The 17,069-nt window shown below is 44.2% G+C and overlaps 1 protein-coding gene across 1 annotated transcript in view; it reads right to left on the reverse strand.

The window, feature by feature from the left end:
• Positions 1–17,069, reverse strand: part of RAPGEF4 (Rap guanine nucleotide exchange factor 4) — a 150,735-nt gene that overhangs the window by 30,062 nt on the left and 103,604 nt on the right. The window contains exons 11-17 of the mRNA XM_033168022.1: positions 14,713–14,797; positions 13,731–13,791; positions 12,327–12,403; positions 10,712–10,858; positions 9,113–9,231; positions 6,018–6,106; positions 4,421–4,499 (exon numbers count right to left, since the gene is read on the reverse strand). Coding sequence (XP_033023913.1) covers positions 4,421–4,499; positions 6,018–6,106; positions 9,113–9,231; positions 10,712–10,858; positions 12,327–12,403; positions 13,731–13,791; positions 14,713–14,797 — 657 coding nt within the window. The remainder of the gene's footprint in view (positions 1–4,420; positions 4,500–6,017; positions 6,107–9,112; positions 9,232–10,711; positions 10,859–12,326; positions 12,404–13,730; positions 13,792–14,712; positions 14,798–17,069) is intronic.

Raw genomic sequence — 17,069 nt, forward strand, 5'->3', positions numbered from 1 at the left:
TCTGCTCACACAGCCCTTTGATATGTGTGCATTTCCACAACGGCACACCAACCAACTCAGAGCCCAGCATGACCAAGGGAAAGAGCACATTAAAAAAAAATGTATATATGCTTATATTAGCAATAATATAAATCTGTATCTTTAAACAAGCCAATGGAATCCATTAAAATGTTATTGTGATTATGAGCCAGTGTGGTGTAGTGGTTAAGAGTGGTAGACTCGTAATCTGGGGAACCGGGTTCGTGTCTCCGCTCCTCCACATGCAGCTGCTGGGTGACCTTGGGCTAGTCACACTTCTCTGAAGTCTCTCAGCCCCACTCACCTCACAGAGTGTTTGTTGTGGGGGATGAAGGGAAAGGAGAATGTTAGCTGCTTTGAGACTCCTTCGGGTAGTGAAAAGTGGGATATCAAATCCAAACTCTTCTTCTTCTTCTTCTACTGTTTGCAAGCCAGCAATGAAGATGGCAATGGAAGGCTACCCTCACCAACTTCAAAAGTGGTCTTCTCTGTATCTTGGTTCCTTCCCACGCAGAACAGGTGCAGCAAACAGTTTTTTTGAAATGTACGCATATGTCACAGCTTTGTTGTTAAAGGGCAACTCAGGTGTGAAACGTCTCCTTTTTGGAAATGGCAGGTTTTGACATTAAGATCAGAAATGGCAACAGCCCAGCACAACCTTGGTTTGAGGGGTGTGTTTGTTCACAACACGTCCCTTACAAGTCCAGGGTCAGCAGAGATGAGTTTAAAAGCACTACTGGAATTCTGCTTAGTCCAGGCTGACTTGGGACCCAGTGACAGACAGATCTGACAGACAGCCGTATATAGACAGATCCTCACGAAACAGGGAGGAAATTGAATATAATAGTATTTTGTGCATTCCATGTGGAATTAATGGCCCAGAATATTTTCTGCATATGACAGTTCTGACAAGCACAAGGCCGCTGTGAATATAAGTCTTAAAATAAACTGTTTCTTTCAAATCAAAGCACGGGGGCTTTGACATGCAATCGCTGGGATGTCTCAAGAGACTGTGAGCTGCTCAGAAGGGAAAACAAATGCATCAATAAAGCCTCTTGTGCCTCTCTTCAAGATATGGCAACATATGCACAATATGACTAAAGCAGTAATTTAAGGGGGGGATTAGAAACTAGGTTTATTAAGCCTCCCCCCCCACTCAATTACAACAAAGCCCTTAGACACTGCTACAGCTACTTAACAGCCTAGGATATGGGACAACCTACAGAAATATACAGTCATGGGAAAAACAAAGTACCCCCTCTTTGAATTCTGCAGTTTTACATATGACAAAATAACAATCACCTGTTCCTTAGCATGTCTAAGGAACATGGTACAGTATGTCGTGACGGCAGGTTTTAACTGAACTTATAAATATATATATACATTTGGTTGAGATCAGAAAAGTCAGGCTACCTGGTGGAGGTGAGAGTAGACATTGCGTTGCCTAGTTTGGTCCCTTTAACTGTTTGTAGGGGCAGTTATAACATTTCAGAAATCAAGTAGCATTTCACTGAGCTGTTCTCTCCCTGCAGCTTCTACCATGCAAGCTCTGTAATTATTTAATATCCTTCTATCTGCTTATTAAGTGACTCACCACAGGCACTAGTAATTTTTGCTGTTATTTTCCATTGCTCATCTACTTATTTTTAATTCTGCTAATAATTTCTCCCATGCAAATGTGATCGCGGGATGTGGGGGGGGAGGGGAACCCCCCCTCCCCAAATGTTCACGCTGCATATCTATTAGAATAATAGCGTTATGTATAAATAAATGCCAGAGAGGCTGTAATTTTGAAAGGTATTAATCAACAACGATGTTGTGACTGAATACCGATCTCGACAAGTTTCGTTGCTTTAAAATTGTTATAATTTTTTTACAGCCCGTTCCTCCCTCAATGCAAGCAGGAATCTTGTTCCTTTTCGCGTGCATTGGAACCGAATATCGGTATTTATCACCATGAGAGAGTAGACGCATGGGATCAGATTGTGTGTGTGTAACATGCTAACCTTTATCTTAAAACAACAATATAATAATAATAATAATAATAATAATAATAATAATAATAATAATATAAGTGGTATTCAACTAACTTTTTTGTGCTAGCACAAGAGAATTCCCTCCCTCTCTTCCTCCCCACTGTGTACCTCTACCATCCCCAAATCTGGTCTGGAGGCTTGGTGGAAAATACATAAGAGGTTTGGGGTGCGTGTTGGTGGAGAATTGTGCATTAAACTATTAAGAGACTGACACCAAAGGCCAGTCAGGAGGCAGAATAGGAGGAGAATAACGCTGTGCACACAGTTCTGCATCCAGCACACTCCCAACACTGATTTGGAAAGTGGTGCGCACACGACGTTCGCCACATAACCCATATCTATCCTGTCATTCCTTGGGAAATGCTGAGGTTTGATCCGTTTTTCCCCAAACTAACTTCATTTCGAATACAGAACAACAACAACAACAACAACAACATCCCTGCCCATCTGGACCTAGTTCTGTTTTAAGCCAGTAATGTGCACACAGTCTAAGTCAGGGGTAGGCAACCTAAGGCCCGTGGGCTGGATGCGGCCCATTCGTCTTCTCAATCTGGCCCGCGGACAGTCTGGGAATCAGCGTGTTTTTAGATGAGTAAAATGTGCCCTTTTATTTAAAATGCATCTCTGGGTTATTTGTGGGGCCTGCCTGGTGTTTTTACATGAGTAGAATGTGTGCTTTTATTTAAAATGCATCTCTGGGTTATTTGTGGGGCACAGGAATTCGTTCATTATTTTTTTTCCCAAACTATAGTCCGGCCCCCCACATGGTCTAAGGGACAGTGGACTGGCCCGTTGCTGACTCCTGGTCTAAGTCAACCCCAGGAGACCACGCAAGGCTACATTTAGTGAACAATAAGGAAGCTGAAATCCAAGAGAGGCCAGATCCCAAGGAAAGAAAAAGGCAGAAGAATGTGAATTAAATCTATGCTAGGTTCTGTGCTACGAAAACAGACTACATCCTGAAGCCAACATGACTGAAGCCAAGCAGGATTTCTATACTTCCAACATTTAGTTCATCTGTTTCTTTGGTGGAAAAAACAGAGAGATTTCGCTCCAGTCACACAAACATACACGCAGAAATACCGTCAGCTGGGCTGTATTTATGTGGCTTTTGTTGCTTTCCTCAACACATGTCACAGATTTTTAATTACTTTTGCTATTTGTGGCACCACAATAGCACTCAAACAGATCTGGTTTCCAGGGTGATTATGCAAGCCGATGTAGAAATTTGAAAATAGGTGGCCTCCAAAGAGCTTATTGTTTTAAATGATATGGTATAACCTGCCAGTGGGTAAAGCCGACACTTGGCGATGGAGGTGGAGGAGAAACAAGCAAGGGAGACAATAGGAGGCAGAGTTGCCGGGGATCACAAGTGCTGTTGCACTCATGCCCTGCTTGTCGGATTCTCACAGACATCTCGATGGCCACCTTGAGAACAGGGTTCAGGACTATATGAACCTTGGCTTGATCCAACACAGCTTTTCTTCGGTTCTTACGAGCATGGGGATAATGGCTTGCAAAATACTAGCATTCATTCATAGCATTAGGCTTAAGGCAGATGTTCCATCCATATTGGTTAATCTTGCTCTAGGAATGAGATGGCTTGAGAGTTTAGTTCCACCATGAATGATGCTGGAATGAGTAATACTCACAGGCTCCCATCTTCTGTACTCTGACCTGGGAGTAAGGTAAAGGCAAACGACCCCTGGGCGGTTAAGTCCAGTCAAAGGCGACTATGGGGTTGCGGCGCTCATCTCGCTTTCAGGCTGAGGGAGACGGCGTTTGTCCACAGGCAGCTTTTCCGGGTCATGTGGCCAGCATGGATAAACCGCTTCTGGCGTAACGGAACACCGTGATGGAAACCAGAGCACACGGAAACGCCGTTGACCTTCCTGCCACAGCGTTACCTATTTATGTACTTGCACTGGTGTGCATTCGAACTGCTGGGTTGGCAGGAGCTGGGACGGAGCAACGGGAGCTCATCCTGTCGCGGGGATTCGAACCGCCGACCTTCTGATTGGCAAGCCCAAGAGGCTCAGGGGTTTAGACAACAGCGCCACCCGCATCCCTGACCTGGGAGTAAACCATGTTGAACACAGTGAGGACTTAATCCCGGGAAACGCTGCACAGCATTGTAACAAAACAAATGAAGGGAGAAAGGGCTAAAGCTCCCAAGAGTTGAATCTCCCTACTTGACTTTCTTGCTTAACTTCCAGGGGGTTCTTGTCATAGAAGGTCCACTGATGGATGTGGAACTTCAGCAGCTTCCCGACGATGCCAAGCATTGATACCAGCCTTGCTTACCACCAAATTGGGTGTCTAATATGTTTTGGTTGTTTTTTAAAAAAATAAATCAAAAAGGATATTGAGCCATCAAAGCCGGACACAGCTGATTATTTGGCATGAATATGCAATGCATCATAACAAAATCATGTACACCAGCGTCTGTGAAAATCAAAAGTAACAGAAAGTTATACTCCTGCATGCCAATATAATTACCCATCATTGCAAAATATATTGTTCCCTCCTCCGCGGTAAACAGTGCAAAAAGAGTTATACCAGATGTGTTTTGCACATTAAAAGCAATTAATTAACAGCGCGATCCTAGACATGTCTTGTCAGAAGCAAGTCTCTTTGAGTTCAGTAGGACTTGCTCCCAGGTCCAATACTCAATGTACTTTAACCCCACTGAATATCGTGGGACTTATATCTGAATAGACATATATAAAATTGCACTGTAAATTACAGTAACTTGCCTTGGACCCTAAGAACTGCAAGGAGCATTCTGCTTGCAAAATGGGGCTTTCCCATCTGCTCCCTTTTATCTGCACACAACAATTGTTTCCACAAAACTTTCTTCTTTTTGCCTTTTTTAGGGCAACACAGGCTACAAGAAGATGCCAGGCATTATTATTATTTTTTGAGATCTTTAGCTGTTGCTATGCCATGAGATGCTTGTAAGTATTTTACAGAGCTCTAGCTAAAGATGTCTCTGACTAGGAGCTGGGAGAAGAGGGCACAGGAATTAGGGGAATTAAACACAGACACAGGGAGTGGATTGTGGAAGCAGAGGCTCATGAGACAGATGGATGGAGGAAGCAGAAGCAAATAGGAGGAAGAGCTATGTGTATTAAGCAAGGAGGGTTGTATGTTGTTAGCAGGAAGTTAGGGGACAAGCAAAAGAATCCGGGATGATTGGATGTATGGGCTAGATATGTGAAAGAGCAGTATATAGTTCCAGTGCTTCGGAGTGACTTTCATGTGTTTTTAACCAATCAGTCAAATCTTTGGTGGAAAAAATGAATCATTTTAATCCTGGATATTTCCCCTGAAATCAACGGGCTTAGATCAAATTTATGTGGTCCCCCAATGCCCTCTAACGCAAAAGGAAATGTATTTCAGTGGAAAGTGTACAAAAAACGATGGATCTTTGCCAGTGCATTGTTTTCACTGCTACTATGCAAACAAACTGCTTAAATGAAACAAAAATAATTTCAAAGTAATGCAAAAGGTGGGGGGGGTGGCAATCAGTGATTGCAGATGTTTGTGATCTGACAAGCAAAGAAAGAAACACTGTGGTTCAAATTTCTAGTTGCCTGCTAACAAATGGAATACTGCCCCAAGATATTTTGGAAAAGGACTGTCTCAAAATACTTTTCAAAAGTGAAGTTGTACTGGAAGGTTTTGGAAAATAAAACACAATGTCCCTAAGAGAAGCTGGAACCCTCCCCTACTTTTTAGGGCACCACCGCAAGGTTGTTTCAAGGTTGTAGCTCCTTCTAACACACACTGAATGCAACACTCAGTAGAAAATCAAGACTGAGCTGCACTCTCGCCCGAAGAATCTGGGTGCTTAAGCCCCAGTTTAAATCCAATGACTGCAGTTTGGAAATGTCGGATTGCAGTGTTCACTTCTTCCATTGATCTACAGTTGCACAAAACATCTTTATTTAAACATTCTACCTGTTCCTTCACTTAATGCTGATTCGAGACGCATTGTTTCTAGGAAGTGTTCTAGGATTTTCTCGGGCGTTCCTGACATCACGATATACCTGAGTAAAGGAAGAAAAGAAACAGCAACCTAAAAAACCGCTCTGAGCTTGTTGAAAAGAGAAGGTGAATATGAGTGTAACAAAACACACACACACACACACACACACACACACGTGTGTAAAGCTTTAGCATAGGAAAGATACCCAGTGTAGAATATCTTTACATCTTGATTGATTTTAGCATACGTTTTGCAATATGACATGCTTGGCTTTAATACCGGACGACCTGTTTTAGTAGCTTCAATTTGAGAAAAGGGCAAAAAAGGCAAGTGATACAGCTGAGTTGATTTTTACAGGAGAGGGGGAACAGAACCGCCCGCAGAGCAGTGGAAATATGGGACGCAATAGTGACACCAAAAAATAAGCATCTGCCATCAGACAATTTGAGTGGCGCCGGTTCCCCACTGGGGCTAGTAGGATGGCAAGCAAGCAGCCCCACATTAGATGGAGATGGAGCCAATGACAGGCAGAGCCAACTCCATTCTAGTTCTGTCCTCATCTTCCTCTTTCTACAAGAGGCAACACTGAGACTAAGGAGGAGGAGGAAGATGGCAGACTGTGCGGCACCTTGGATGAGCAGCATTTTAAGAAGGCAGGTAGTTGGGGGTTGGTTGAGGGGGCAGATTGAGGTTGTTGGGCTGGTGACCCATTTGTTCTCAATAAGCCAGCCTCCACATGGCAATTCCAAGATCCGCAATAGTCACAAAGAGAGCCAAAGCACGGTCAATATGGCCGCTGGGTCAGTTGGGGTGGGAGACAGGCACATTTAGAAACAGGGCCAGCTCATTTGCTCTTTGGACTTAAAAGGCAAGATGGCGCACACACACACTAACCACCATTCTATATATAGAAGCAGACCAGGCTGGCTGCTGAATCTTACTGCGACACTGGCAATGGGGCAGTGTCCTCCACCACTGTCAAGAGCAGGAGACAAACTTAGGGGTTGCAGATCTGGCCACACGGCACAGTTCTGTCCTCCAGCAGAAGTGCACAACTGGGGGTGGGGTGGTCGAATCTCAGGAGGAACGGTGGGGGGGGGAAGGGCTCCCACAACTCATACACGAACAGACACCCGGTACCCAACACCTGAGGCCGCCATCTTACTTAGCCTCGTGGTCAAGCTAGCCTTGATCAGAATGAAGTTCCTTGTGATGTGCTGCTTTGGGATCCAAGCCATGACGTTTTCTCGAGGTGCTTCATGTGCGGTCATCTTCCTGTGTTACGCACCTGTAAGCCGATTTGATTTCTTTCTCTTTCTTTTTAGCCCAACGCTCTGTGACGGCCAACGGCAACAGCTAAGATGTGACCCCGAAAGGGAGGAGGGGTGGGTCATGTATGGAGTTGCCTCTTGCTGTTGCAGCGTTTGAATTATGAGGGGAAAGGTCCTTAGGAAATACGTACCCTCTCCCCAATTTGAGCCAACTGGCTCGTATCCTCAAGTAGCCTTCAAAAAAACGGTAGCTAAGGCAGCCATCACGAAAGAAGGTAACAGGCCCCATTTGTCACTTCTCTGAGCATCAAACTACAGTATTGTGGTTCACTGAAAAATAGGAACTTTTCTATTAAGCTTTCCTATTTCCTTCCACAGTAAATGCGTTTCTTTTAGTGAACCTCTTGGTTCTTCTTACAACTTTGCATCATTTTACTGCATTCGAGTATAGGGGGAAATCTAGGAAACTTCCCCCCTAAAAAAAGAGAGAAGAAGCTCATGCTGAGAAATAAGTAGTGGAGCTCAGCTCCTGGGAGCTTCTCCTCACTTTGAGGACTGGCCATCATACGGTTCTTTTACCTGCCAGCCCTTTGGGAAGAGCTGCATTGATGTCCCAAGAATGCAAACCCCTTGTTAAGCCAAGTGCACAGAGAGATACTAACTGTGTGTCTTGGGGAGTGAAGCAGAGAAAGAGAGAGAGAGAGAGAGAGAGAGAGAGAGAGAGAGAGAGAGAGAGCTTGCTGTACTTTCAATATGAAAGTGGAAACGAAATTGTGGAAGTGGCTTGCGGTGCCTGGAGACTAGTTGGCAGCAGAACTCTGCAAGAGATCAGTCGGGGAAGAGAAGATGTGTTTGCCCATAAAGGGAGAGAGGGGCATAGTGAGTTCTTCACAGTGGGCTCTGCTAGCAACATCCCTTTGAACATAGCAACACAGACGAAGCATTGGAGAACAGGGAACGGACCCAAATTGCATCTCAGGCCATTCGTTCCCAGATCTTAAGCCTTTTCTAGCCTTTGCCATTTCCCGAATGAAAGATGCCAGTTCTAGACACTGGTGCCTTGTGTACTGGGAACAATTATCCCAGAGACAAGAAAGCTGATTATGATTACTCATAGGCATTTGATTACTCCAGACCAGACCCTCCAAGTGTCCCTATTCTCCAGGGACAGTCCCAGATTTACAGAAGCTGTCCTGGTTTCTGATTTGATCCTGGAATGTCCCGTTTTTCCTATTTTCATTGGAGAAATGTTGGCGGGTTTGGAGTTCTGTAACCCCTAAGGCAAGGGGAGATAAATACCTATGTAGCCTATAGAAGACCCCTGAAGGCAGTCTTCAGTACATCCTAAATTCCTACCGTGTACAAGTTGGGCCAAACAACTTGATGCAAGGCGACTAATGAGATAGATGTGCACTTTAAGAATTGGAAATAAAAATAATAAATTACGTTTTCTTAATAGCAAGACGAATGTGCTTTTAAAAGCTTTTTTTTAATCAGTAATTACTTTCTGCTCAGTAATAACATTCCTTATGGTCTGTGAACAGATTTTGCACATGGGGACTATTGACAGCGAGGCCTGCGCAGAGTTGATTTTTGACAGCTAAAGGGCCACAGCTAATGCGTTTGCAAGTTGATATATGTTGTGCGCTGCAGGGCATGTGACCAGCTGGTGATATCTTTTCAAATGCGACATAATGCACTCTTTCAAAGGCAGGAAGAAAAGACTATTGGCTAAATAAAACCATTTGGAAGCGTTAATCATAGTCTTGCATCAACACTGTGGAATTAAATCATACTTGTGCTGAGGAGGCTGTGGGTTTCCTTGATTAGGAGCCCTGTTTCCTGCTGGGATCTTCTCTAGTACCAAGACATCTTGGTCATGTTCCTTAAGTCTGACTGTGTTTGCTTCGACATCCTGAAAGATGATTTTTTAATAATTAACATGCCAGATAGAAACAACTTGGTAAAAAGCCGTGCTGCAAATGAAAATTAAAAGGCTATTGATATATGGTTTTATACTCCTAGAGGTGAAAGAAAAAGTATGGGACCCCATCCTGGGAAAGAGAGTTGCCCTTTAATCTTATTGGCATCCGTGGGGCAAGTTGTATGAAACTTGCAACTAACTTAAGGTCCATGTATTTCCAGCACGATTGAAGTCAGTGTGATGTAATGGTTAAGAGTGTTGGACTATGACCTCAGAGACCAGGGTTCAAATCCCCACTCAGCCATGAAGCTCACTGGGTGACATTGGGCCAGTCACAATCTCTCAGCCTAACGTCCCTCAAAGGGTTGTTGTGAGGATTAAATGAGGAGGGGGGAAACCATGTATGCCACCCTGAGCTCTCTGGAGAAAAAGGCTGGATATAAATTCAATAAACAAACGAACTTCTCTTGGGTCATCAGGACTGTAGATCACAACATTGTGTTCAGTTAGGTAAAGGTAAAGGGACCCCTGACAGTTACGTCCAGTTGCGGACGACTCTGGGGTTGCGGTGCTCATCTCGCTTTACTGGCTGAGGGAGCGGGCGTACAGCTTCCGGCTCATGTGGCCAGCATGACTAAGCCGCTTCTGGTGAAACCAGAGCAGTGCATGGAAACGGCATTTACCTTCCTACTGGAGCAGTACCTATTTATCTACTAGCACTTTGATGTGCTTTCGAACTGCTAGGTTGGCAGGAGCAGGGACCGAGCAACGGGAGCTTACCCATCGCGGGGATTCAAACCGCCAACCTTCTGATCGGCAAGCCCTAGGCTCTGTGGTTTAACCCACAGTGCCACCCGCATCCCTTTGTGTTCAGTTAGGTTGAGATTTAACCAGCCTAAGCAACTTTCTCTACTTCCTTTATCTATCCACGAATCTTCCTGCATTACAGCTGTAGTGCTAAACACATTCTTTTTATCCGGGCTCCATAGAAAATTAATCCATTTCCCCAGATCTCTTTTTTCGTGGTTCAAAGGGAAGGTTTCGCCTTAGGTTCCTTACAATACTTCAACTGAATCCTTTTTTCCCAGTACAAAACTGGATTCTGATTCCTTACTCATGCTTAACCAATTATGAGTAGTACTATTAGCACTATACTACTATCACCGCCACCACCACGACTACTACTTGTAGTAAGATTGCAGCATATTCCAGTCATAATCATTCTCTCCATGGCCAAGTGTAAGCACAATGGTTTTTGCAAAGTTCAGCAGCGCGCTCCACAGCTGCGGAGAGTACAACACCCTCTTTCACCACCGTTTTTACACAAGCAGTAGTGCAACAGCTGCCAACGATGGCTTGTGCACAGGTGAGCGAAGGAACCTCGGGTGTGCGAAGACTTGAAGGGAGAGTTGCAGAACGTTCACAGTGCTCTAGAGCAAGCTCTTAAAAGTTGGGCAAACTCTTAACTTACCCGCAGTATCCTATTAAAGTCTTCCTTGTCGACTCGCAAGAAGTGGCAGTTATCTTCTCGCAGAACAATGGAAGCGGCTCTCGGAGCATCGTTCACTAATGCTAGCTTGCCAAAATCATCGCCTTCGTGTAGGGTACATACCACGCCCTAAAAACCACAACAAGAAGAAGAAAAAAACGCATTTACACAGAGAAACCGTAATTGGGGAGTTTGTCCCATTGAAGCTCCATGTGCAAACACAGGATTTCTAAGCCAAATACTATAACAAATGTATCTGGCAGGAAATTTAACAGCCAAAATAACAATGAGAAGACAATACATGGCAGCTGGTTATTACTAATGCTACAGAAAGGCAAGGGCAAAGAAAGAATGGGGTTTGTTCTCTGAAATTTGTTTCAGAGACAGACAGACTTCTGGCTCCGCTAATGGTGGCAACTTTTTTTCCTTTTCTTTTTTATAAAGTAAAATAAATAAATAATCAAGTTTGTTGAATAATAGACTGCCGGTTTCTGATATGTATTCCTGCCTGCTATCAGACTGCACTGTTAACTCAAGTCCCATTTGTTATAATGTAGCGTTCAATGACAGAGGAGTTTTTAATTGGATCTAGTTTTTCCTTAACACCAAAGAAAATATTTGGCTTGTTTTATTAAAAAATCTCCTACGCCTTTCCCCCCCTTTAATATGTCATCAGAGTGCAAATAGGAACATAAATTGCAGCATAACTTCAGGTTTAAAAGGAACCACCGTTGTTTGGGTTGGACGCATGAAGCTGCATTATGCTGACAAGAGAAAATTGGGCCCTCTAAACCCAGATCCATCTGTTCTGGCTACTACAAATGGGGAATTCACTCACAGCCTTTTCTAGCTTCTGTCCGTTGGGTATGTCCCCTAAATCTGTTCTTGGGGTTCCCACAGAATAAGGGAGGGTGCAGAGATGCACAGGGAAAGAACAGGGAGGAGAAATTATACTGGCCAAGCTGACATCCTTGTGCTAGTGGATCGACCGTATTTTTCCGTGTATAAGACACACCCGTGTCCCTCTTTTTTGGGACTCCAAATTGAGAAAATGGGGGGAGATTGCCCAGGCTTGTTGAGCTTTTTTGGGGGGAGGGGAGCTGAAAATCGCTCACCAGCAGAACCGCCACAGCCAATCGCACGCACATCAACGAAGCCACCAATCGTCTGCACGCTCGCCAAAAGCAACCACCAATCGCCCGCCCAATTGCCGCAGCAGCCAATACCCAGCGGACATTGCCGCACCCGCCAATCACCCGCAAAAACACTGCTGACAATCTCCTGCTCACGGCAGCCGCCAATCGCCCATCCCAACTCTCCACTATCCATGTATGAGACGACCCCCAATTTTTAGCATAATTTTTTAAAAAATAAAATAACCTCGTCATATACACAGAAAAATACGGTATTTGGCTGGATACTGCCTATTGCTTCCACAGTAGAAAACAAACATTTTCACAACACATATATGACTGCATGCACGCAGGCAGTGATAATTTTAGGCACATCCAAATGAGAACCATCTTATGCCAGCGTTCCATTCTGGATATCACCTGTACATGAAATATGAGAAATACTAAGAATCTTAAAACAGTACCTTGCCATAAATGACTACATTTACTGATCCTTTCAGAATAATGTACCAAGAAGTTCCTTCTTCTCCCTGATTAAATACTGCAGAAGAAAGAGACAGAGGGAGAGAATAATGTAAAGTTGCCAGGGAGGAGAGGGAGCAATGAGATTTATTTATTGAGAAAAGAAAAACATTCAACACCTTAAAAGCACAACCGGGGGGGGGGGGGATCCACAGAAGACTGAAGTACTGGGGTTCTGAGGTTGTAGAATGCAGAAGCAGAAACAAGATATTTCTTCTGCCCACAGCTGAGTATTCAATGTTCCTGTATGTCAAAGCTCCCTGGGGGAAGAAAACCTAACGAATGTTTGATGTTTTCTTGTGTTCTTAATATTTTGTTGGGAGCTGCCCAGAGTGGCTGGGGCAACCCAGTCAGATGGGTGGCATATAAATATCATCATCATCATCATCATCATCATCATCATCACACCAGGAAGTAGGTTCAGCTAGAACCTCTCTCCCTGATTTTCTAAGACTTCTTCCTTGAAAGGACGTTTCTTTCTTTTCTTTTCTTTTTGCATGGGGGAGCATTCAAAATCACCCCTCCCCCATTTGAAGTCTGAAATGGTACGATCCGTTCTGCTGCATGTGTAGCCCCAGCTTAACAATGCTATTTCCAAGCAAAATTATTTGGAAGTATGCACTATGAAGATCCCCTATGACATGCTACCAAATAAATACGGCTGGAATAAGCATCCCGTTTCGAAAAAGTGGGCATTTCCAAATCACTCTCACAGAGAACAAAAAGGAACTACTGAATCCTTCCCTGTGGTTAACAAAGACCTGAGTCCTGTATCAAATTCATCCCATACATAATGGGATTTATCCAGGGCTTTTTCCCCCCCAAGGGAACTCAAGAGAAACTCAGCTCCAGCACCTCTTTGGTGGGCGCCATTGCCATTTGTAAGAGAATGAGGGAAGCGTTCATGGTGAGTTCTGGCACCTCTTTTTCTAGAAAAAAATAGCAGTGGTTTTTATCCAAGGTTGAGCATGCAGAAGACAGCTCACGCAACAAATCTTTCCTTACCCTCTTCCCTAAAGCTCCTTGTACCCCACCTCCAAACTCTCTCCGGAGGGTTTTGAGGAGATCTGCCAAACTTGGTGGGCTGTGTTAAACAGAGCTGCAATGGAAGTGGGGGCAGGGCGGGGGGGGGGTGGAATTGTCCAGAATCAGGTAAAAGACTCTTGTGCTTAGCCACTCAGGTAACATGGGATACACGACCCAGTAGAAATGGCCCAGCAAATTCCTTAAGGTTTTGTGCTCCTTTTTTGCCCGCAGGTACTGAATTTTCAATTGCAGTGCCAAAGGCAATTAGCTCAATACAGTTAGCTCAAGTGTAAACCTGTGAGAAAATTAATTTCACTTACAGACGGTTCCTGCTTTGGGATGTGACTCAAACACTAGAACACCTGCTAGCTCCCGCTTTACCTTGAAGCAAGACAAACAACAAGCATTATGGTTTTGTTTTTACACCCTTGACTTGTGTAGTTATATATAAATTCATAGGAAAGGTGGGGGTGGGGGGTTCGGAAGGGAACGGGTGCCAAAACAGTCCCAGAAAGTGGCGTTGAGCATCTTCATCAGTGTAGGGTGGTTATTGCATCTGTTGTGGAATGCAAAGAGAGTGTGAGAAGTCATGCAGAAGGTACATGACTCTCTAAATAATTTGGTAGGATTTAGCAGGAAGTGGTAGACAGCAGCCTGACATAGTGCTATGGGATCAACATAATCAAACCCAAGAGCATACAAATTCCTTGTATAAATGCAATTATATGGAGGACACCGGCTCACACACCACATGCCCACCCAGTCACTCTTATATATGTATGGGTCCTTCCGGATCGCTGGGTTTTGTATTGTTTGTGAAGTATATTCTGCAACGTGTCATTGCAAAAACAACAAGACAGTAGTGGTGGATATATACTGGACTGTTCGCACCTAATTCCGCTTTATTAATCATTCTGCAATCCTTCCCCAAGGTTACTACATTATTGCTATTGGGGCACTCCGGCACCATAGTGCAATAAAACTCATATCTGTGATATATAAAAAGTGCTGGGGTTTCAGCAGGTAGTAATGGGACATGAAATGATGGGAAATGAAGTGGTAAGTCTGCCCTGAAACTTATTTTTCAGGTGCAAGTAGTATTGAAAGTATGATTGTGTGTAACTGCCCAGATACCATCATGAGCACAAATCATTGTGAATGTGTAACAAAATGATTGGCTGCGACAGCGCTTGTCCTCACAATCCAATACTATTTCCCTTTCGTACCCGTATAGAGGGAGGCATCAGTCAGCTACAATTCTATTTATTTGCCATTAAGGGTCACAAAATATAAAATGCTCACTGTTGTTGAAAGATGAGACAAAGCTTTAATGTGCAGAAGTTCTTCATATATAATTTCCAGGTCATCAGCAGTTCTCTGGCCTGGCCTATGATAAAGCATACACAAATATTACAAACTGAACAACAGCAACAGAATATCATGAACTAAATTTAAGTGAACTGTTTGTCCATATGAGATCAAGGAGTTTGTTTGTTGTTGTCTTACATTTATATTCTACCTTTATTTCGGCAAAGAACCTAAGGTGGCATACATGTGGCTACAGGAAATCAGCCGTCCAGACACTGATCAGATCCAGCCCTAAAGAACTTCTGCAAGATGGCAGCCTTTACGGGCTTTCAGACCATACTATCTGACCATAGTTAACTGACTTTAAAACTAATTGTTTCCATACAAGAGCATTCTGCAGTCTTGCATATTCTTCAAACGGACTAATTGCATTCACACATTGTATTCACCAAAGCAAGGCAAAGGGTAAAGGGACATGGATGGTGCCATGGTTTAAACCACTGAGCCTCCTGGGTTTGTCAGCAGATCGAATCCCCGCAACGGGATGAGCTCCCGTTGCTCTGTCCCAGCTCCTGCCAACCTAGCAGTTCAAAAGCACACCAGTGCAAGTAGATAAATAGGTACTGCTGCGGTGGGAAGGTAAATGCATAGCTGTCAACTTTCCCCCCTTTTTAAGGGAAATTCCCTTATTCCGAATAGGATTCCTCGCAAGAAAAGGGAAAAATTGACGGCTATGTAAATGGCGTTTGCATGCGCTCTTGTTTCCGTCACGGTGTTTCATTGCACTAGAAGCGGTTTAGTCATGCTGGCCACATGACCCGAAAAAGCTGTCTGTGGACAAACGCTGGGTTCCTCGGCCTGAAAGCGAGATGAGCGCCGCAACCCCAGTCGCCTGTGACTGGACTTAACCGTCCAGGGGTCGTTTGCCTTTACCTCACCAACGCATCCCCCAAAATTACCTATACCTGGAATCAGATAACTCCTTCCTCTCCATAGCTAGGGTAAAGAATTTTGGGCTTGATGCGGAGAATACCTGTTGCTAAGGAACCACAGCAGGAGAGGACCATTGTGTTATGTCCTGGTTATGGGCTTCGCAGAGGCATCTGATTGGCCACTGTGGAGAAACAGGGTCCTGGACCAGATAGGTCTTTGGTCTGATCTAGCGAGGTTCCCTTTACATTCTCCATCTCTCTCTCTCTATTAACAAAAACTCTGCAAAATGGCTGACTTTGCTTTGAAACGCTTCAAAATTCAAAAGAAATTTTCTCATCGTCCTGGCCAGAAAAGTCACACTAAATAGAGGTGTATTTGCCGCCTGTGTGAAGCTCCCTTCTTTTCAACCGTCCGTATAAATAATGTATGAGGGAGGAAGAGAGAGAGGGAGAGAGAAAGGTTTGTGGCACTAGCCGGCAATCTTTTCACTCAGCAGTTACGGTATTTCATCTTTGCCAAAAAGAAGTGGGCTGGAATTTCTCATTTAAATAGATGTAGCCCCGGAAAAGGTCATTTGAAATCTAAAGTGACATTACCTCACAGATCTGTCAAGGAAGCTATTTTTCATCAAGTGTGCCTATAACAGAGTTGCTAAACTTTTCTGGAGCCAAAATCTCAAAGCAGGTTTTTTTTGGGGGGGAGGGGGTCGTGGTTTCTAATTGGAATGTATTGAATGAAGAGTTGCTTTTAATTTCTGGCCCATGAATACCTTTTCGTGGCAGAAAAGTCTGCAAAAAAAAAGTCAAGATCTCTCGGCTGAAGTGCCATGTTTGAAAAGCCCCCGTTGTCAATGATAACATGGCACACAGGAAACTGCATTTTGTGTGTGTGGAAGAGAACATATTACATTATAATATTATGAGTTTCTTATGTTAGTCGATATAAAGCAAAATCTGCATTAGTACAGCTACAGGGAGATTTTGGTGGGGGCGCGGGTGACGCTGTGGTCTAAACCACTGAGCCTCCTGGGCTTGCCGATCAGAAGGTCGGCGGTTCGAATCCCTGTGACAGGGTGAGCTCCCATTGCTCTGTCCCAGCTCCTGCCCACCTAGCAGTTCGAAAGCATGCCAGTGCAAGTAGATAGATAGGTACAGTACTGCTGTGTCAGGAAGGTAAACGGCGTTTCCGTGCACTCTGGTTTCTGTCACTGTTTCCCGTTGTGCCAGAAGTGGTTTAGTCATGCTGGCCACATGACCCGGAAAGCTGTCTGTGGACAAACACCAGCTCCCTTGGCCTGAAAGCGAGATGAGTGCCACAACCCCATAATTGCCTTTGACTGGACTTGATTCTACACTATTCTGCCAAATAACTTGAATCCTATGCACACAGACATGGAAGTATATACCATAGAAATCAGT

The sequence above is a fragment of the Lacerta agilis genome, chromosome 1 (assembly GCF_009819535.1).
Source record: "Lacerta agilis isolate rLacAgi1 chromosome 1, rLacAgi1.pri, whole genome shotgun sequence".
Classification (NCBI taxonomy): domain Eukaryota; kingdom Metazoa; phylum Chordata; class Lepidosauria; order Squamata; family Lacertidae; genus Lacerta; species Lacerta agilis.